This window comes from Oculina patagonica, chromosome 13 (genome assembly GCF_052425735.1).
Source record: "Oculina patagonica isolate OP01 chromosome 13, crgOcupat, whole genome shotgun sequence".
Lineage (NCBI taxonomy): Eukaryota > Metazoa > Cnidaria > Anthozoa > Scleractinia > Oculinidae > Oculina > Oculina patagonica.
In genome coordinates, this window is record NC_135770.1 from 27,216,021 (window position 1) to 27,237,812 (window position 21,792).

The window sequence follows — 21,792 nt, forward strand, 5'->3', positions numbered from 1 at the left end:
GGGAGACATCCCTCTCCGCCGGGGTTTTGTCCTATTCGAGCGTCCGTAATAGCGGGGTGTCCGCAAGGCGAGAGTTGACTGTATCTGGCTTCCGGACTTCGTTGCGGAGCTCCCAGCAGCCTGAAGGGCCATAGAACAGAGCCCCATAACCATAGAAATGGAATAATCATGCATGCGTAGAAATAAGAGAACCCTGCATTTGATTTTCATGGTCATGGCAAGTGTCATAGTTACTTGGCCTGTGCGATTGGTTCGGGGCTTTTTTCTGTAATAAAAAAATCCATTACTTATCACTGAAATAGCTGCAAAGAAAAAAAAGGGGACTTTTTAGTGTTGGTGAGGAGTGTTCGTACCACCCCCTCCCCCTTTTCTGTCCTATATAGACTGCTGGACCAGAAAACAGTGCGTGGGGACAGGGGGTCCTGAACCTCCCGCTCCCCGTACCTTTTGTTCCCGCTCCCCGCCCCTTTGCATAGTGGTTCCCTCCTCTTTGTCCCATTTCTTTTGCTTAATATAAAATGTTAAGAATTTTTTTCAATTTCTCCCGGTTCCCGTCCTGAGAATAAAGTCCATCTGCTTCCCGCCCCCTTTTCTCCCACCTCCGGCCTCTTTTCTATCAGTGTTGTGCGCCTTTCGGCTGCCACTGTGCGGAGGGTTTTATCGGTCAAATCCAGGGTCAACAACAGAATTCGGGACAGACCAAGGAGGGGGCCTGGGCAACCTCAATTTTTCTCAAAGAATGTAAGGCTAAGGAGTCTAAAAATTTTCGAGACCAGCCATCTCAAAGGTACTTCTTTTCCCTTTATATTTTTTCTTGCAGGCGCCCAAGGCACCGAACACGGCGCATTCGAACTTAAAAAGTTTTCAAACGTTTCTTTACATTATTTTTATACACATTATTTTGAACTTTAAAGTTTTACAATGTGTGTTCGGCATCCTTTACCCCGCGGGATTTCCCGCGAGGACTGCCCTGGAAGAAGAGAGACCCTGGGAACGATGTTGGGACTGAGCAAGCTGATTCAAAATAAAGATTATCCATCCATCCATCCATCCAGCCAGCGGTGAGTTTCCTGATTGTGTAAGCCATCATTATCTGTCGGTATAAAGTTCCGTTATTTCATATCCAATGAAACGAAGTTTCTTCTAAGACAAGTAGCCATGGCTCAGATTATTTCTTGATGTTTATGAGATATGGACGTGTTGTGAACTCTTTGAACTTCAAGAACTTCTGTTCTCGTCATGTTTTTCCTCCGAAAGTATACGCCAAGTTTGTTACACGAAGTAGTATTCGTCATTTGAGACGTAGTCCAAAGATGGCGGACGGTTTAAGCGTGGTCGTGTGTGCAACAGTTTCAACTGGTTTAGAATCGGTTGCTGTGAAGGAGTGCAAAGAAAGGTTGGGCTGTAAGTCCGTAAGGGAAGGAAGGGGACGGATTTATTTTGATATTCCAGCAAATTCGTTCTCAGAAGTGAAGTCGCTGCGATCGATCGAGCACTTGTTTGTCGTGGTGAAGGAATTTCAAGAAGACAACAACGAGGAACTTAATTGTTACAGCCCAGATATTCTCGAAAAGCTTTACAAGTTACCTCAAGATCTTGAATGGAACTGTGCTCTTTCTCTGTGGAAGGAATTTACAGGGTATTCCGGGATACTTTTAAAAGGTGGTAACCCAGGGGTGAACAATGCACCAGACGACAAAACTCAAGCAATTGATGAGGATAACAGAAGTTCTTTACAAAATGATAACGATGACGAGTCTTTGGCTGACAGTGACAAAGAAGCCCCAGCTAAAAGGATGAGACACAGCAATGGAGATAAAGAGGCATCCAGCAAGGAGGATAGCACTGCAAAAGTAGTTTCTTCACACAGTGTTGATAAAGCTCTGTTAAGTGACAAAGCTGCAGAGAATGAAAGTCCTCCCACCTTACCACGATTTCGTGTCACATGTTCGCGTACTGGCAACAACCATAGCTTCTCATCCCCTGAAGCTGCGGCCAAATTTGGAGGTGGAATAAATGACTGGTTTGGGTGGCGCGTGGATCTTAGCCACCCAGATATAGAAGTTCTTCTCAACATTGTCAATAACAGTGTTGTAATTGGTATTGCACTGACAAAGGAAACTAGAGGAAAACGGAACATCGCTCACTTTGGCCCAACAACCTTGAAGTCATCAATAGCTTACAGCATGCTCTCGCTGGCAAATATTCAGCCAGGTAGAGATAGATAATGATAATAAATCTGTTTCTCTTCTTCAACCAGTAAATTGATGAGCTCACAATGGAGAAATTGAGTATGTTGTGGGATGTATGGGGAGAGGAAAGAAGTGCGATGTTGGCTATGGGGCATATATATATTACTTTCTTTGCTTCACTGACCGCAAGCCTGGAACAGGCCTTCTCTGCTTAAAATGCTTAGTGTTTTGGTGTTGTTACCATGTCAAAGCCATGAACACTTTGATTACCTAATTTTTATTTTGACTTGTCAATCGTGTACTGTAGCCACCAATCAGATGCAAGATGAAACCACAAGGGAAGAAAACAAACAGTTTCTCTCGATCTCTCACAAAACAATGCTTTGATTGCTTTTTTTTGTAAAAACTGTTACTCTGTAGTTTTTTTATTAATAATCCAACCTTTTTTATTTGTGAAAACAAAGTGGAAATTTGAGCAAATATTGGGATGGACTAACAAAATGTGTTATTTAACAATTAGACTATAACCGTATGTCCTTTTAAGCCAAAAATCAAGAAAAATTGACTCTTTGAAGAGCAACGAGCATGCAAATGTTTTCTATCGCAAATAGAAAAAAAGGGGGAGAACCAATCAGATTCGCGGATTTCCAATAGAACATGGTTAAGTTTCTACTAAAATTTGATATTGTTTTACAGGTGATATTGTGTGTGACCCCATGTGTGGCGGTGGTTCCATTCCAATTGAGGGTGCATTGAACTGGCCCACATCTGTGCACTTGTGTGGAGATCATCATGATTTAGCTCCTCCCAGGACCTTAGCAAATGTACAGAATGTACAGTTGGATAGCAAGTAAGGATTTTAGATTTACTGGTTCTAACTTATTATCCTTTTAAAATATCAAATTGTTTTAATCCTAAGTAGCAATATTAATTTGTTACTTATCTTTATTAAATATAATTATATATAGTTATACATTATTTACAAATTCAAGTAGGCTAATAAGAAAACAGGGAAATCAATGTACATTTTAGATGGAGTTAAGTGGCACTTAGTGTTAATATGTTTTCTCTGATATGGAACCTGCACTGAGATTTTTGTCATACATTGTCTGTTGCCTGTTATCTTATGGGAACAAATTTAAAAATAAAAATGGGGGGTGATGGTGCCCCATACTTGTCAAGTAGCAATAGCAGTTGTTTATATGCAATAATTTCTTAAAATTATATCATCATGATAATATCCACACTTGCTTGTTAAATTCTCATTCCAGACGATTTCTTATTCAACACTGGGAATTGCTCTAGTGGCTGAATTGCTTGGGGACGAAAAAATTTTTTCACCAAACAAATGTAAACAAATTTTGGATTAAAAGCTGCTGTGCCTTTTCTCAACAGGAAAACTCTCCCTCTTGATATTTATCAGTGGGATGTTTGTAAACTTCCTCTCAAGTCCGACAGTGTTGATGTTTTTATTTCCGACTTGCCATTTGGTAAGAAGAGTGGATCGAAACATGAAAACTGGAAGCTGTACCCTAAAGCACTTGAGGAAATGGCACGGGTGTGTCGAACAGGGAGCGGCAGAGCTGTGCTTCTTACTCAAGATAAGAGAGTGATGGGCCAGGTGCTTAACAGGTCAGGGCAATGGAAAAAGGATGTCACTTTGTGGATCAATATGGGAGGACTTAAAGCAGGAATATATGTTCTTACTAGGACTAAACAGTGATTATTCACTATTGAACTGTACCATCATTCCTAGACCCCTAGATTATCTTAAAGCAGCTCTGTTATGGTATTTAAAGTCGTTAATCTGGTCAGTTTCAAATTAAAGGAAACCTCAAAATAATAATTTTCTAATATACAATGTAGAAAAACACCAATTGTATTTGTGTTTTAATTTTTTTAATTGGGTCATATTTTACTCAAAATGCAAGGCAAGATGTTACAGTCAAACAGGATGTTCTTTTGATGGGAACTTTGCAAAGTTGCGGTGCAATGTTCCAATATTGAATGGCAGTTTGCTTGTTGCAACTTTTAATTCAAATTTGCCTGAGCAAGTTGCCAAGTTCTGGTTTAAGCTTAGGGAAGTTTCAATTTCTTGTCAGGGTGGAGGAGAGGAGTCCAGATAGGACCAATGATCTTAAGCAAGACTTGTTCATGGTTCATTTTCTTAGTGTTGTTACAAATTTGCAGTAAAATAATTCAAACAAAACAGACCATTTACGTTTTCTCCAGAAATAAATTCATCTAGGCAGGTGCTTGAGTCCTACCCATAACATTTTTTTTATTTAATTTATGGAAAAAAATGAAATCTCAGCTATTGGGACTTCCATAACTGTAATGGTACACATGCACAATTTAAAAATTTACCTCTGTACAAAAGACAATAATATTATAAAGAAGTAAAAAACGCACCCGAATGCATTGTTGAGTTATATAAGCACGCAGGAGTTTTTAAGAACACTTAATATATAACTCAACAATGTACGAGGAGAAAGTTTTTTATTTCTTTTATGAAATGTTAAAGAAATTGCGCATGCTAAAACTCGTGACGTAAGCAGCGTGCATTATAACTCAATAAAGCACACGTGTGATGTATGCAGTGACAGTGCTTTAAGGTACTATAATGAGTTTGAATTAACCAATCACAGTGCACGTAATTCGTTGACCATTTTATAATAACCATTACATTATTAACAACATACAGTATGGATTTGTAGCCTGCAAATAGGCTGGCATTTACGAATAGAAGCTTGAAGTGAATGATTGCATTCGGTGAGCGAAGTGAACTGTCAAGGAGAAGTCTGGGGCAGAAACATGTCTTGCATTTGCCAGCTCACTTGGCTCACCGACTTGTTCATTCAACTTCACCACTGCCACAAGTGTCACAAGTATGTACTTGTAAATATCCACATAAGACCAATGGGGAAATAAAGTTGTTGTTTAAGTGCAAATAATATGTATGTCTGCATAGAAATACGTAGATTGAAATACAAACTGCTTAACAAAAGAGCAATCCTTGACTAGCATCATAGCTTGCAGGGCATTGGAAGGGGCTACAGCTGTGTAGCCCTCTCAACACTGTGAACCTATGATAGCAGTCAAATTATATTCATCCAAACTTTTTTCCCCCATCATGCTTGCCTTTGCAAGAAGTCAGGGGTACAAAGATGAGCACAAAATAATTATATTAAACTGGTGCCTGTTTAATTAATAACAATAATTAAAAAGCAGAAACCCATAAGTGTTGAAACGTGTAACTCCCTATGATTCGCATTGTACAAAGCGTTTGTTTCCATTAAGAACCATATTTGGAAAATCAGGAGAAAAAAATTAACCAATCAAATTGCAATATTTGGATTAAATTTACCACACACCAGTTTGTGCTCAATTGCGTAATGTTGTTTTTGAACAAGCTTGGTTGAATAAAGTTGTATTTTGGTTAAATTCTCCTGTTTTATCGTCGTTAAGAAGTCTGGAGAACATCGCTTGGATAAACAATGAATTTCTTAAGTTTCTGTAAGATCAATTTAAGACGTTTAGGTCAGAATCCAAGTAACTCACCGCAAACCGAAAAATGTTGTTGCGTCTGTCATTACATGTAAATGCATTCATGTTCAAATTCTTCCTGTTTCCAAATCTGGTACTTGGCAAAACTGAATATTCAAACGCTGTGAACACGCGTTACACGTTTCAACCCTTATGAGTTTCTGTATAAAGTTGATAAGTTGATCCTACAAAAACACTTATTTGATTACAACTGTCTGTTCAGTGGTAGTGTCTACTTGTGTTCAAAATGTCATGGATTTGCTTCCTCAGTAGGGGGGGGGGGAGGGGGTGGGCTCTCAACATGTGGAAGGGACAGTGATGCTTGTTTAAAAATTTGAGTTAATCCATCTTAAATAGGCCAATTTGGGCATGACTCAAGCTCTTTCAAGAGAGCATTTTTCATGCATGCTCAGTCTAGAGTGCCAACACAATATGACAGTGGATTATTTCTTCATGTGCAACCCAAAACAAGACCTTGGTGGCTAAAACTTTTTTGACGGTGTTCTGTCCAGAACACCCTATGTCAGACCAAAAAATTAAAAGCCAGCGGGGTGGCATTATGGGTCCACAGGACCTAGGCACCTGAGGGCGTTATGGGTAGACCAAGGCCCTTGTTTTGCTTCTAAGGGGGTACCCCTTATATTTTTAGCATTAAAAAGTGGTTCGAGGCACTAACTGGGAAATTCCTACCATTTGTTTTCTCATATAATTTCGAACAGAGTCTGAAATATGATCCTTAATTAATACTCCTATACCCCCTAGGAAAGACTACAACCATCCCAGTTTCTGTCACATGTAAGTGCCCCCCCTGGTCTCCTGTCAAGAGAAATCTTTTTTTTTCTCAACATAGTTTGTCACTGGTTCATTAATACCTTTCTCAAATTTACCTATAATTATTTAAAATTTTAAGTTCCATGTCAGCATTAATTCTTCTGACGGTTATCTTATGATTCTTCTTGGATAAGCCTGCTTTTTAGTCAGGCCTTTTTCCTTGGACTATCAAGTCCTTCAAATTATTGTCATTACCAGCCAATAATAGAATTTGCCACGAAGCTAAGAACACAGAAGGTCAACACTGTACACATTACCTTAAATTAAAACAATAATTGAACAAGTTATTAATAATATTGTTTATAATTACTTTAAACAAAACTATAAGTTGTTCACTTATGTCTAAAACAGTTTTTTTACAAAGCCCTAGTTAATATGTATCTAAAGTATTGTTTTATAACAAATTATAGGCCATCGGTATGTTAGACAGTAGTGAAACAATACTTGAGGTACATCTTAACTTAGAAGGGCTTAGTGAATCAGGCTTCTGGTTTCTTCCTCTGTTTTGTCTCAATATTAAAAACGGAGTGTATTGCTAACTTAAAGGAAATTATATACATTCCGCATTTGTCCAGATAAGACATAGCAACTGAAATATTGAGTCCCGTTTTCTCAACTTCGAAAATGAAGAATACTGTAGCATATCTTTTAAATAACAATAAACTCATGACATTATACATGAAACCCATGAGGGTTAATTCCAGTAGTCTTGTCTCCTTGGCCAATACAAAAATTTGCTTGAGTTAACTGTTAATCAAAATCACAGTCAAAACTTCCCCCTGATGACCACGAATGATCAGAACCCCACCCTCCAAAACGATGATGATGATGTCCAAAGCCGTGATGTCCAATGCCTCCTACGGTGTGTCCTAACATATAACCCATGGCCGCTCCACCGACAACTCCTGCCGCAGCACCCATCATCATTTTGTTACGCCCGCTATGTTGCTGTGGTTGCTGTTGTACATAGACTGTCTGTGGCTTACCACCCTGAACATATGTCGTGTGTTGAGCTGGGTTGCCGTAGTACTGTTGCTGTGGATATTGACCAGGGGGTGGGGTGGGGTAGTAGGGTCCTGGAGCCTGCTGAGGGTACCCTCCTGGTGGCTGTTGAGGGTAAGGTTGTGGTGGGTAGCTTGGTTGCTGTGCAGCAGTGGGTTGAGGGTAAGGAGGTGGTGCATACCCTGGCGGTGGTGGCCCTGATGGATATGGTGGTGGGTGCCCATATGCTCCTTGTGGCGGGGGAGGTCCTTGAGAGTATGGTGGTGGAGGGCCAGCTATTGAAGATAAAGGTATAGAAGAAGAAGAGTCAGAGATATTTTAAAAAATAATATTGTCAAAGCTTGCAGTGATTTAGGTAGGAGCCTAAGTTAATCTCTTTTATAATTTTCTTAAACTTGCTTTGTGAGACTGTTAGTTGATTGCCACTTGAGAGATGTGTGGGATTTGACCACTCCAAAAACATTATTTCTGATGTTGTGGCTGCACAGAGATCTATGCAATCAACTTTCACACACAAGTAACAAACTATCACCCCCCCCCCCAATCCCAGGGGGAGGTAACACCCATACAGAAGTGACCCCTAAAAAGATCAATCTGTGCATGGCTCAAGCTTTTTTGTACACCCTAAGTCAAAAGTGAGAGCAAAATCTGTAATTCATGCCCCAACCCGGACAAAACAGGAATTTTTCAAGCAGACACACTGAAGCAGCCCAAATATGATTTGCTTTGTACTGTACTGCCATGTAATCAAAACTTGTGATAAACTAGAAACTAGAATAACTAGATATAATTATGAAAAATAACTCACATGATGCTGCTCCTTGAACAATTGATGGATTGAAACCGATGGGTGGAGGATGTGCACCTCCAGGGACACTTGGCACAGCACCACCATAAGCCATAGGGTTTGGTGCCGTACCATATCCAGCAGCAGCATTCGGAGCACCATATGATGGATATGAAGGCCCTGCTGGTGGATTCTGCCGTGGTCCACCACCATATGTAAGCTACAGAATCAAGCAATTACAAATCAACTGATAAACTTGCCTAGTTTAAAGGATAATCAAGTTGTTGAAGCATATCATCTTCAGGAAATGGCACTGTTTATAACCTACAAGTAACATCCAGATAGATAAGATTATGTCAATTGTATATTATTTTAAAAAGTTGTTCTACCAGTGATCCATCTACCTGTGCGTCCCGCATCTCCGATGAGTAAAACTTCCAAAAGACGCAAGCTTTGTCCATCTACATACAGTCAACTCCCGTTATAGCGGCCACGCTCGGGGCATCGTTTAGTGTCTGTAATAGCGAGAGTCCGAAATAGCGGGAGTCATTTTCAGTCAAACCTCTTTCGGCGGGGATCTTGATTTTGCCCGTAATAGCGAGTGTCTGCAATAGCGGGGTGTCCGCAAGGCGAGAGTTGACTGTATATAATTACCATATTCATATGATTTATTTTATTGAAATATTGTGATTCATTTATTTAAGCCACAAATAAGTACTGGTACTTACTGGAACTCTTGCTTGTTCTAAAACTGAAATCCATTCCCTGTTTATCAAAAAAAAAGAACTATAACTTAGTTTAAAACTAAAAAATAAACACAAGTTAATTTCATTTTTGCAAATAACACAACCTTAAGAAAAAAGTGATAAATCCTTGATATAATATGTTCAGTTGACAACTGAGTTTCTGTGATGCTGTTTCATTTCGCTTGTTTTAACGTTTCACCTGTTTCATTTGGTTTTGATCATTTCATTTCATTTGCTTCAGGTTTTAGAACATGCCATAACGGATGTCTAATATATACCACAGGTTATAAGCCCACCTCACCTTCAGGATAAACGTGCATGTGACCTAATTAGTCTAATGTGTATGCCGTGATCAACTATCATTATACCATCATTAATTTTCTCTTGAAATAATTCGATGTTCCCCTCCCCTCTACACCTCCCCCAATATTTCTCTTTAAATACATTTGAGATGAGAACAAACCAACAACTGACTGCCTTATTCATAACTGTTACAATAATTTTGATGACTATCACTTCAGTTTAATTAACCGTGCGCAACCGGTTCATACATGTATATAATCTGGCCGGCTTTTTTTGTTGTCGTTTAAGTATTAAGCCAGCTCCTTTGTCATGGTCACGCAATATTTGATGTTTACTTGCGATCACTCATTAGACATGAACACTCTGCTCTCTGTTTAGAGTGAAATGTATAATTTTGTTTCATTTATATATAAGTGTTTTACCAGAAGAGAGGGCTGAATAATCACATAGCGAAACCAAAGACTGCTTGGATGTGTCCAAGCTATTTAAAACCACCGGTCCCACTACGTCAGACCCACACGATTACTCGCCTGTAGCTAATCAATGACCTATTTTATTTTTAAAAATATTTACGAATGCTCTGCGCTCTGTTTGTGTGAAATATTTATTTTTGTGTTATTCAAGTGTTTGGCTTGGAGCTAGTACAAGTCGTACAATTTACTCCGAACGTGTTGAATATTGCAAAACAATGACTTGTTTTTCTGGATATTCCAATTCTTGTTTTGTCTTTGAGTATATTATGGGAATCGAAACGAAAACTGCAAGCCCAGCAAGAATAGAGCAGTTTTCAAGAGTGTCGTAAAACCAAAACCAAAGTAATTACACCGGCCAATCACAAAGGACACAGACAATCCAGTGAACAATCAAAACTCGAAGCAAATACATGTAGCCGGCACGAAGCGCGGGAAAACGTGCGCGAGCGAGTCATGATTGGTTTTGGTTTTAGTTCTATTGGCTGAAAAAGTGGCGCGAGATTTTTAAGCCAATCACTGAGCGTAGTAATGCAAAACCAAAGCAAACGCAATTTACTTTCGACACTCAAGTGAAAACCGCTCTATGTCAAGGCACAGGAAATAAGTCATTGCGCCAGGGGAGTTACCTGCTTAATCGCCCAGTCAGATATGCTCTATTTTTACTTTAAAAAGCTCGTCGGACGACAGTAAATGGAGAAATACAATCAGAATGGGATGGCCTTAGTCTATTCTTTATTTTGGTGTGAAATAGACTTCTTTGTTAATGCAATTCGCCAACTGGTCTGGATTCATTTTATTTAATATTCGGAACAAAATAAATATTTGAATGCATAAGCAGGAATTTATCCGCCCAGGGAAGAGACGACGTGACGAAGGAAATTCATCTCACGCACACTTCGCGACTTCGCGACCCCCCCACCCCCCCCCCCCCCAGTCCCCACCCCCGGTTCCATTAACCCTTCCTGTTGACAAGCTCCATGAAAAGAAATCAATAGACCCAGGGCTATAACTGGGATTTTACGGCAGGTGATTCTTCTATTCTCTTTTTAACCATAGTGCTAGTCTCTGTCTTAACGGAGCGTTTTTTTGCTGCCTTGGCGCGCTTACAGTGAAACCAGCTTGTAGAATTCGCGGAAAGCTTTGAATGGAGTGGAAAACCCTACCATAGAGAAAATGTCTGCTTTTAACTCGGCATCTACAGAAATATTTATCTGCACAGCGAGACTGTTACATAAAGTAAACCTTTTAGTCAAATAAGTCGACATTAATTAATAATAAAAGTTTAAGTTTATGTGAAAATTCTGCTCTACCTTGCGTCACTCTCTGAATCTGCGTACAGATACCAAGTTCTCTCAGGCGAAGAAACACAAAACATAGAATTGATGTCACTGTCTTTAGGAGGTTTAACGCCTTCTCCAACAGCATTTCCAACGTTTATCCGGCGACATTCTGTTTTCATATGAATTTTTCCATCGCATTCTTTGTCTTTCGAGTCCTGATAATAAGAGAATACGCCATCTTGGTACAACACGAAGTACCTTTTCTTCCAAGAGTTCTTGAAAAATCCACCTGAAAGAAGGGGAAGATTAGTGTAGTTTCACAAAACGACGTATTTGAACTACTTGTTCGGAACATACTTACTTAGTTTGTGAAGATATCCCGCTTTTACGGTACCCATGTTTCACAATAGCTTCGCTTGTGTCTTCGCTTGTATGTACGTTGAAGGAAGACGATTGACGTAAATATGCCAAGCTATAAATAGATCTCATGCGTGACTACTCGAGTGCTTGCGTGACGTCAGGCTTCTTTCTGAACTTTTACCATCACACAAAATTGTAACAACACCTAAAAAAATTACCAGCAATAATAAATAGGCTAATTTTCTAACTCGGCTCCGAGGTTTGGGGGAAACAAACAAGGGAATTTATTTACCATAAAATGCTGGTTATAAGTTTTACCCTCCCCCCCACCCCCCGAAAAAAAAACAACAACAACAACAACAACAAAAGCTTTATTTATACTAAGTGATAAAAAACATAGCACACAAGGTGCTAGTAAGAGCGAGGTTAGCTAGAAATAACATAATTTACAGTCATAAGCAAGCTAACAAATATATGTCAAACTTAATTAAAGAAAGTTACTATAATTTTTATATTTTAAAGAGGAAGCCACATCAGCTTTAGCTGGTGTTTAAGCATCGGTCCTCTATCCAAGTTTAAATTGGAATTTGGAGGGGGAGTAACACCCAGGGGGGGGGGGTATTTGCAGTATACATGACGGGAAGGTCCGACTTTTTTGGGGGGTTGAAAATTTACACCCTCTGTATTAATTTTTTTTGGGTCAAGAGATCTGTCATGTATTTTTTTAAGGTCTTAAAGTCTTTTTGATTGAATAAATCAGTATTGAAGTGCTAGGTCTTGTACTTTTTGGGGTAGAAAATTTTGATGCCAGGTATTTTTTTGGGGTGTAAAATTTCAGGCTCATGTATTTTTTTGGGTTCGCAATATGAAGCTCCGTCGGACCCCCCCCCCCCCTCATGTATACTGCAAGTACCCTCCCCCTGGGGAGTAACAGTTGTATGTTATTGATGGGGTGGGTGCTCTTTACACTCTGCACAATTTTTGAGTCAAAGTCTTATGATGGCTAGCAAAAACCAAGGATACTCTTCACTTTGAAACAGGTAAAACGAAAGTGTAAACCCAGCACAAGGCTTATTATCAGAAATTACCGGTATGTTAGGATTGGTGACGCTTACAATTTCACATCAAGTGGCTTACAAAGTAGGCCTGCCCACTTGTACACTTCATACAAAGAAACATGTCAATCATTGCAGGGAAATATTTATTTCATGAGAATACAATAACAACACCCTAGCTAAAGAATATTTACATGCATTTCCACTTAAACATCTAACCTTTTTTTAGGGTTTTCCTTGCCATAAGGTTAGTTGCAATTTTTGCTACTTATACCACCAAACAGTCCTTGGGTTTCCATAAGACTGATAAGTGATTTCTTTCCACCTGATTGCATTCTTTTTTTACACGAATAAAAAACCTTGCTTCTATACGGAAAATTATCCTGATATATTCTCATTACACAAGCATTCCTAATTTACATATCTTTAAACTGTTTGTTTGTCAATTTTACTCTAAGTTTCCTGGCTTTGAGTTTATGGTCCACTGGTTAAGCATTTTATATTGTCAATACTTAAAAATGTTAATCAGTGATCTTACAGTCCTCAAGCTCTCTAGTCGAAGGCCAATACACTTTGAATGCAAACTCATTTCTAGCAAAGGAACTGGGATTTGTACAAACACACTCTAAACTGGAACAGGTATAAGGATCATACTTGTCGGCCAAAACCATGAGATCTGGGACAGGATACACCCTGAGGGAGTGGTCCTGAGTCCAGTAAATCGGCCTTACATGGGGTGGGATGGGGCAAATGTGTGCCTGTGCCAGGATTGTCTTCACTAACTGAACAGGAATATCTTTCAAGTCTGATGGCAGATTAATCGAGTTACGGCACATTTTGTTCACAAGGTCTTCTCGGAACACAACGATTTCCTGCGTACAGTATTGAATCCTGCATGGGTTGGTTGTAAATACACTCAGAGGGACTTTCTCAGTGACTGCTGAAGTGAACACAGAAGGAATTGGAGGCCTCGGAAGAATGTTACCTGGTCCAGGATCTTGTGGCCCGGGTATAAACACAAAGCGACTGTTCTCCATTAATGGTGGAAACTCTGCCACCAGTTTGGCAAAAGCTTGGAATGACCTCTTGAGAGTGTGATAGTGATTAGGACCATGAGGTTCGGAGGTGAAGTTTCCGCACAGAATGAACATGGCTGGGGGCATTGTTGAGTACCCAGAGAACAGTGCACGAAGCTTCTCCATGACCCTAGGTTGGTCTAGCCAAACATCTGACAGCATCACAAACATAGCATCGTGATTCTCTCTCTCTATGGCTTTGAGCTTTGCAGATGCTTTCAGACTGGTAGATGAGGGGCCACCAAAAAAGTTGACGTTGCCAAAGTGATTCCTGGTCACTTGTCCAGGCTCCGCTGGGGGGAAACCCAAAGCCTTGACGCGGAACACGCCATCTTCATAAGTACCTTCCGCAAGCACAAAGCAGTTTTCTGTGTAGAGACCTGTATGAAAATTAGCCTGTCGCAGGTCTAGTTCTACAACTCCAGTTGGGTCTTCCAGAAAGTACTTTCCTTCTTTGATTTGTGTCATCATGCCAAGCACAATAAGCTGCCCTAGGTTAGCAGTACTTCCTAGCAGGAACTCCACTGGCTTCAGAGCAAATTTCTCCGCCACCTGGGACTGATTAGCTCCCTCGACTACCGGCGAAAACAACTCATGCCTCATGGTTCTTTGATGAAGGACGTTGTACCTTTCTCGAAACACCTCTGTTTTGGCATTCGGATTGTTGGCATGAAGCGACGCAGAGCCGCTGCTTGGGAGAAATTTTTTCCTGTCCGGATTAAACGTGAACCTCGGCACACTGAAAGCATCGATGATAGTAAAAGCTTTGTCGCTATCTTCTTCAGATGACTGACTGCATTCTTGAACAGCCTGCTCGGCAACCTCTCGATCGACGAGCGAAGAAGTCAAAGGCTGCTTTTGGACGCCTTCTACTATTTTATCGAGCCAATCTTCCAGCTCAACTTCAGTCAAGGGACTCAAAACCTCTGTGAGGAATTTTGATGCGTCTGTCTTGAGCGAGAGGCCATGTAATTTGAACGTAGAAACTATCTTTCCTCGAACCGTGGCAGCCATTTTCTTTTCGTCGTCGAAAAACGGCGCGAAAACTGTCTAGTGCCAATCCTTGACGCAGCGGCCGGCAAAAGGGAGAGACTGGACCGGAGTTAATTTGGGAATCCGCTGAAACATCGGACGAAAGAACATGAAAAAAAAAATTCAAAAACACCCTGGAAATTAAAACAAAAACAAAACAAAACAAAAGCAAAACAAAAAATACATGTGATATCGATATTGCAAGCGCGCAGCGCGTAGCCGGAGGCCACGTGGTGCCCATTTCTGAAATAACCTATTTTACTAACCAGATATGAGCTCAACAAAAATTTAATGGGAAGGGTGAAGTCACTTCGGTTTCTTTTTAGGTTATTAGAACCTGTCAGTCGCCTCCAGTTCCTAGCCAAGAGAGGAGTACCCTCCCTTGGCCCATCTCTAATAGACTGACGTCCGCTAAGGGAATGAGACTAATAAAATTTTAGGCTAACATGTACATTCTGCGGGCTTACACTGAATCCCACACTAATCACGCTATTGACAACACATGCACAATGTTCGCGGAATACATTCACCTTAGTTAGGAATGGGCCATTTTTGGGGGGGAGGGGACAATAACCAGAAAAAATTTACCCACAGCAAGCCCAAGGTAAAACTGCACAAGCTATTAAAAAGGTAAAATATAATCTTGCACAAACACAAGACGGAAAAAAAGAGCTCAGAAAATAAAATGCCCAGCCTTCCCGTGGTTTCACATAAATTATAATCCGCCTGCGTTAGCTTCAGAAGCTAGGGTACAAGGAAAAACAAAAACAAACAAACAAAAAAATACTTTTATGGAAAGTAGGGATGGCGCAGTGGTGATATCATTCGCCTCCCACGAGTGTGGCCTGGGTTCGAATCCTGGACTCGGCGTCATTATGTGGGTCGAGTCTGTTGTTGGATCTCGTCCTTGTTGCGTGGGTTTTTACCGGGTTCTCCTCCCTTCAGAAAAGCCAACATTTTCAAATCCTAATTCGATCGGAAATACACGGCCCCAAAAGCTTCTAGCTCGAAGCACAACTGTGTCTAAACAAAGCTAATTCATTTAGCGTTTTTACCTCAATATAGCCGCTACGTCAAGGATTGGCACTAGACAGTTCTCGCGCCATTTTTTGGTGAATAGTGCTTTTCGCGCGCGCTGATTGGTTAGCTCGGAGGTCATTAGCAAAGTACTATTCACCTCCGAGCAGCTAAAGAGTAACAAACTGCCTTCGCGCGTCGCTTTGTTTAATTTTCTCTTAGGTCTCTTAGGGTCCGAGGAGCGCGCGGTTATATCAGGAACGCGAACAAACTGGTTGAACTAGCGGAAGGACGAGCGCGACGCTCGGCGAGGGTTTAAAGGTTTTGATTGATTGATTGATTTAATTTTTTATCATTGATGCTTACATTTTAGTTTTGACAAATTCATAGCAAATTTGACCATTTAAGAACTCAAGATAAGCAATTTGCGAAGACACCAAGAAAATTCAGTCATTGTGAAAAATGACTATATTTTATTTCATATATTTAACTACAGAGCACGTGTTTTGTAAAGGATCTGTAGCGGATACCCTCGAGAACTAGCTGCCTACCTTTGAAAGGTGTCCGCTTTAAGTTAACCCGTTCCAGGCTTTCCCAAGCTCACAGGTTACAGAAAAGGGAGACATAGACGCAAACAAGACTAGGAAAAGGCGCTGAAGTGAGCAGGAAGAACATGTAATTTGTGATAGTCGTAGATTAGCATAAGTTACTGTTTTGCCGGCACGGACCAGAGGGTTGGGCGCGGGTTTGCGGTGTGCAATGTATAGTGGGATTTGAGTTTGTAATAGGTGACCGTTAGGAAGGTGAGACATTTTACGGTCAGCCTTCGCCACGTTTTGGTCAAGGTTTGGTTTTATTTTTATTTCCTTTGTGATCCGTGGATGCAGGCTTGCGCTTCGTTTTGTTTAAGTATTTAGTTCTCCTATTATAATTGTATCACTGTAAGATCATACATTTCGTAAAGTATTGTTTACAGTATGTTAGATAAGTATACCCTAAAACCCCAAGGGTTGCGCCACTGCCTTGGTCGGGGGCACACGTTCCCCGTTTTCTCCACTTGCTGGCTTTTAGGGGTTTTCGTGTCCGGCTCTGGTGCATTAAGTTTTCTAACGCTATTCATAGTTTGTAATTTCTTGTATTATCCGTTGAGGCAAAACCATTCGCTATCCTCAGTTCTCCCTCCATTTTTGCTTTGTCGTTCGCCCGCCTTTTCAATCTCGTCCACAGAGTCCGCTGTTGTTTTGGTCAGCACCAAGAACGCGGCGGACTCTGCCTAATGCGATTTGAAAGTCCGCTTGAAAGCCCAATGTCCGCTCAAAGCTGATTGGCTGACAAACGATAACGAGCACTTTGCGCAAGCTTAAAAAAAATCGGAGTTGGCTTAAGTCCGTGTTCTTGGTGCTTTCCAAAAAAAAATCGCTCGTTCCTAAAATACAATGAAGTAGAACGAAGAAGTAGCTTAACTCTTTGTCCGATTTAAAGATGCATCTGTTGGGAGAGGGTGGACACATGTTCAGAACTCGTGTTATTTCAATTTTATCGTTTATCGTTTCCCTTTGTGCGAGTCTACTGCATGGACTTGAAAGGGCAGTTATCGCACAACTGTTTAGAACAATTCCACTTCGGTGCGAAGTTTCTTTGCATGAGCTGCCGAGTTTCTTTGCGCGGATAAAGACCTGGAAACTAGCTCTGAGCCTGCAGTCTCAGTAACGCAGTCATTGCCAACCGAAGATCTCCCGTGTCCTGTAGCATCCTGGGTAGACTTGGAATGCCACCTACCGAAACAACAAAAAAGTGAATAGGAATAAAATTAAACGGTCACGAATATAACATATGAGTAACTGAAAAAAAAAAAAAACTATTAATAATGGCAAACCAGGTTTTCAGATAAGCTTTAAGGCAAGGTTTCAAAGATGAATTTCAACAGAACAAAAGATAAGGGCCTCACCAAATCATTTTAAATGTATCGGGTCAGGCGGCCAAACTTGCTGTGTTTTTGACGGAGACCCCCTTTTATATCCAGAACACTGAGAAACCCAACATAATGCTTAGATTTCGAACAAAGGTGCTCGACAGAAGACAGAAATCTATTAGGCAGTGCGAAAAATTTTATTTAAAACAGTTTTGACCAAATTCCGCCTGAGAATTCATCAATACACCACCTTGCTGGATCGAGGGTGGCAGACTGTGCGGTAATGGGACATCGTGGTACACTGCAAAACAACACATGGCAGGACAGAAGCTGCGCTTGTGTTCCTCAGCACTATAGCAGGCTCTTGCTGATATCGAATCTACAAGAAAAACAACAACAGTGGTTTAATCACCGAAGGCTAAAAAAAACAATGGCCAATGCAGCCGTAGCTTATCCCGCTTTCTGTAGTGTTAAGCGACTAGGAGTATTTCTACTCCCCTATGGATGCGATGCTAGTCCATCGAAGGGTTACCCATCTCCCTTCCCCAGCATTACTGAAAGGACCTTGTCCGGAATGGGTGTTAGGCGGACAAATGCCGATTTTAACCAATTTTAAAGAAAGCACTCCGTGAAGCGTTTCCGTTTTTAAATTATCTAATCAAAAAATTGCGCACGCATTTTCCAAACCTGGGAATAATAGTGTAAAACACTAGTTTGTATAAAAGTAAAAACTATTAAACTGCACTTACTTTTTTGCATAAGGCGATCGATGGCATCTTCCAAAAGAAACTTGTATTCTTCGATGAAGTCGGCACTAACAAGGGGCTATAAAGCAAATGAGTTTGAGTTTCAGTTAGCTCTACCTCGCTCTATTTATACTGAACAAGCGGATATAAACTTAATAGACTTTTAACGCTAATGTAACTTAATTAAGGTTGCACCTGGCCTTAACCTCGTTAGTTTGTAAGTTATCCACGAAGTTGGCTCCACCATTTTCGATCAAGAGCGACAATCGACTAATACGATATTTGCTGTCAACCCCAAATTCTGGATACTAGCTTTCTCTTATCTGCACACTGTATTTTTGTATTTCAATCATTTACATTGTAAATCCCGCTTGTGTATCGTTTACAACTTGTATTTCCAGTTGATTTTAGAAGAGCAGTATAATATTTGCAGTGAATTTTTTCGTGTTGCCACTACAAACTGCGTTTCTCCAATTTTAAAATTTACCTCCTCTTTCGCGTTAATTTCATTAATTCAGAAAAAAGTTTTCTTCCAATTCGCTTTAATTTCGAATACTTTCTAAACACGAGCGTTCACTTCCTTTAATTATATAACATAAGCTCGCATAGGTTCGACTAAGATGTCAGTTAGATTCGACTAGTTGAGACCAACGTTCTCTGTAGATGTCAAACTCTTAAAAGGTGTGCATTAAAAAGTAAAAGGTAAGTTGTCCATTGCATGTTACCCAACTCCCAACAAACTTACATTATTAACTAAGTCACCTGCAGAACTAAACTCAAGAATAGTGGCGACGAGGCGTTCAACATCTAGAACCTGTATGCTATGTAAAGAACGTACAATGTACTTGGTGAGATTTAACACACCTTTCTAAGCATGCCCCTAGAAATTCGTGGAAAAGCATTCCTGTAGAAAGTCATGGCTAACTTCATTTGCCACACGGAGGCCGAGTCAGGCTGGCATTCCAGGTTGTGTATAATCTACAAAAAGACAGAGCCAAGAATATAATTATTTTGTGACAAATACACAGAACCTTATTTTGCCCGAGTTCGGCAGTGTGTGGGGGAATCAATAGTCTAAGAGCCTGGGAAGTAGCGCGCGTGTGTAAGCACGTGACATTTTGGCGGGAAAAGCGTCGTGCCCATCGTCATCTTTTCTGCGAGTGCAACTCAACCCTGTCAATTATGTTGCTACAAGAAAATATGAAGTATTCTCTTGGTTGCCAACGAGGCGTAAACGTTATAACGCCTTATTCTGTATACATTTTAATTTAATTTTTATTTTTTTTATCCATCAAAGGCTGTAGCCCGACAGCCGAACGCTCTATTTCTTTAAGATTTTTCGCCAGAGAACGTTTGTAAATTCCTTTTTAGTAATGAAAAGTGTTGTTATCGAAACAAAACAATAAGCAGACAGGTGGTGTGCAGCGGTTTACGTACCTGCCACATGCGCAGTAATGTCTTCAGCACTTCAGGTTTTTCCTCTGTAACAGTTTCAACCAAAGCGGACGCAATGAACGAGCTCAACTTCTTCTCCTTCAAGAAAAAACGGACAGAAATGAGAAAAGTAGAGATTTACTTTAGTTGATCCTCCACAAAACCGTCTTCAATTTTCTGGAGTTCAAGATTGTACATGTACAGTTTTAATTTGTATCCAACGCGGTCTAGGAAGTAAAATCGGCTTCCATCTGCTCCATGGTTATTTTTAAACTAACGGCCCGGCAAAACGAGGAAACATGTTTCCTGAGACATTTTTCCAGTTGTTTTCTCGTTTTGCCATTTTTTCATGCCGCGCGGAAACACAAAATGTTTCTGCGGTGTAGCCGAAACAAATTTTGCTTCTTGGAAACAAAAATACGGAAAGCATTGTTTCCAGCGTCAAATTTTTGCCTCCAAGAAGCAAACTTTGCTTCTGCTACACCGCAGAAACATTCCGTGTTTCCGCGCGGCATGGAAGCATGCAAAATGAGGGAACAATTGTGGAAACAAGTTTCCTCGTTTTGCAAAGCTTTCAGCCAAGGTATAAGAGTTTAAAAGACGGCAGGCAACAAAACATGTTACCGCCGTTGTTGGTAATTTGAGTAATTGTTCTTTATTTGTTGTTGTTGTCTTCTGGTCAATTACTCCATCCTCGTTCTCTCTCTCACTTTCCCATCAGCTTACCCGTTCGTTTGAGATGTCTTTATTACCGAACAACTCTGCCAGCGCTATGAGGTTGGGGTCTGATGAGAAGCTTCGCACCACTTCTGTCTGGAAAGCAATGACAAGGGAAAAAACTGTTACAATAAGTTCTCACGAGACTTAAATTTCGCAATTTTTCTCAACCTTTCGAAACTTCATACTCCCTTCATATTCGCGATTTCAGTCTTGTACAGATCAAAGATTCCAAAACGAGAAACTAAAGACGAATTCAAAAAGAGGAAAAGAATTTCATTTTGACACCAATTTTTCTCTCCAAAATTTGATGTCGAGATTATGTGTAGCCATTGAACAAGAAGAAAAAAACCAACACAATACTTGCTACCGGGGGGGGGACTCTCATTTGAAAGGGGCGGGGATGCTCGTCGGAAATTTTGAAAATAACCCTTAAAAGAGACCAATCTGGGCATGGCTCAAACTTTTTTGACACCTTAAAGATATCAAAATCTCCCCAAAAAGTTATATTTTGTAGATTTCCTTGTGTTCAAACCTAAACGAGACCTTGACGGCTAAAACAATTTGCGTTTTGCCCCGAACACCCTAAGTGAGACCTCAGTAAAATCCGACATTTACACCCCTAAGCCCCCCCCCCCCACCCCCCGGGACGTGCTCTCGGTCTTGCTACTTACCTGATCTGTTTGGGCAGCAAATGTCTTGGCGAGGATATTTCGATGCCCCTGTTGAAAGCGAGAAAAAGTGTCTGATGTTAAAGCAATGTTCCAATTATTTAGGACAAAGCGTCACTTACAGGAAAAAAATCTACACGCTATTTAAGTTGAGCGTCAGTTTTTTAATTGGTCTAACTGGAAACCCGTTGTAATGTATGCGTCAACCAACGAATAGAGATTCTTATATTCAAATACACGACTATACCAAAGTTTCAGGTTCTGGCTTAAAGGGTCTTTGTCACGGATTTTACCAAATTTCTGAACAGACAAAATATATATTTGTGTCGTAAGAAACCTAAAAATAATGGTCCATTTTCATTAACAATTGCTATATTAGAGCACTGAAACTGAAAACAAGCGTCTTTGGCTGGGGATGGCTCGGATGGAAATGAATTCCGATTTGAAAAATTAAGGCTTAACTTTATAAATGGTTTCGGCGCGTCTCCAAAAAAATCGATATTTTAAAGGGTGGTTTGAACCCTCACAGCAAATTACGGTTATATCTTCCTTTAGATGTTGAAAGACAATGAATTCCATGGGTTAAGTTGCCTGCACTAATTTCAGAGCAGT

The 21,792-nt window shown here is 40.4% G+C and overlaps 4 protein-coding genes across 4 annotated transcripts in view; 1 reads left to right on the forward strand and 3 right to left on the reverse strand.

Moving 5' to 3' along the window:
* Window positions 1-1,120: 1,120 nt before the first annotated feature.
* Window positions 1,121-4,702, forward strand: LOC144636671 (tRNA (guanine(6)-N(2))-methyltransferase THUMP3-like). The gene is made up of 3 exons (XM_078495861.1): window positions 1,121-2,214; window positions 2,889-3,042; window positions 3,588-4,702. Exons 1-3 carry the CDS (start codon window positions 1,179-1,181, stop codon window positions 3,913-3,915), a joined length of 1,518 nt encoding a protein of 505 aa, XP_078351987.1. The 5' UTR covers window positions 1,121-1,178; the 3' UTR covers window positions 3,916-4,702.
* A 144-nt stretch (window positions 4,703-4,846) lies between these two features.
* LOC144636672 (uncharacterized) lies at window positions 4,847-11,633 on the reverse strand. Its single transcript, XM_078495862.1, has 5 exons — window positions 11,522-11,633; window positions 11,191-11,449; window positions 9,087-9,123; window positions 8,380-8,578; window positions 4,847-7,846 (listed from the first exon to the last, which is right to left on the reverse strand). Exons 1-5 carry the CDS (start codon window positions 11,556-11,558, stop codon window positions 7,320-7,322), a joined length of 1,059 nt encoding a protein of 352 aa, XP_078351988.1. The 5' UTR covers window positions 11,559-11,633; the 3' UTR covers window positions 4,847-7,319.
* A 1,085-nt stretch (window positions 11,634-12,718) lies between these two features.
* LOC144635645 (DNA polymerase epsilon subunit 2-like) lies at window positions 12,719-14,690 on the reverse strand. The gene has a single exon (XM_078494729.1). The coding sequence runs from the start codon at window positions 14,663-14,665 to the stop codon at window positions 13,097-13,099; it is 1,569 nt and encodes a 522-aa protein (XP_078350855.1). The 5' UTR covers window positions 14,666-14,690; the 3' UTR covers window positions 12,719-13,096.
* A 1,445-nt stretch (window positions 14,691-16,135) lies between these two features.
* The window catches only part of LOC144636240 (anaphase-promoting complex subunit 1-like), a 72,991-nt gene continuing 67,334 nt past the window's right edge, over window positions 16,136-21,792 (reverse strand). Inside the window, exons 54-60 of the mRNA XM_078495399.1 lie at window positions 21,184-21,231; window positions 20,519-20,605; window positions 19,796-19,891; window positions 19,223-19,336; window positions 18,362-18,437; window positions 17,863-17,991; window positions 16,136-17,475 (exon numbers count right to left, since the gene is read on the reverse strand). Coding sequence (XP_078351525.1) covers window positions 17,384-17,475; window positions 17,863-17,991; window positions 18,362-18,437; window positions 19,223-19,336; window positions 19,796-19,891; window positions 20,519-20,605; window positions 21,184-21,231 — 642 coding nt within the window. The 3' untranslated portion in view covers window positions 16,136-17,383. The remainder of the gene's footprint in view (window positions 17,476-17,862; window positions 17,992-18,361; window positions 18,438-19,222; window positions 19,337-19,795; window positions 19,892-20,518; window positions 20,606-21,183; window positions 21,232-21,792) is intronic.

What these genes read in the sequence shown, in the direction of transcription:
- LOC144635645 (XM_078494729.1), bottom strand. Translation starts at nt 14,665, where the DNA reads ATGGCTGCCACGGTTCGAGGAAAGATAGTTTCTACGTTCAAATTACAT.
- LOC144636671 (XM_078495861.1), top strand. Translation starts at nt 1,179, where the DNA reads ATGTTTATGAGATATGGACGTGTTGTGAACTCTTTGAACTTCAAGAAC. An exon ending in GCTGGCAAATATTCAGCCAG is followed by an intron (nt 2,215 to 2,888) that starts GTAGAGATAGAT and finishes ATTGTTTTACAG; the next exon opens with GTGATATTGTGTGTGACCCC. An exon ending in AATGTACAGTTGGATAGCAA is followed by an intron (nt 3,043 to 3,587) that starts GTAAGGATTTTA and finishes TTTTCTCAACAG; the next exon opens with GAAAACTCTCCCTCTTGATA.
- LOC144636672 (XM_078495862.1), bottom strand. Translation starts at nt 11,558, where the DNA reads ATGGGTACCGTAAAAGCGGGATATCTTCACAAACTAA. An exon ending in GGGATATCTTCACAAACTAA is followed by an intron (nt 11,450 to 11,521) that starts GTAAGTATGTTC and finishes CCCTTCTTTCAG; the next exon opens with GTGGATTTTTCAAGAACTCT. An exon ending in TAGAACAAGCAAGAGTTCCA is followed by an intron (nt 8,579 to 9,086) that starts GTAAGTACCAGT and finishes TTGATTCTGTAG; the next exon opens with CTTACATATGGTGGTGGACC.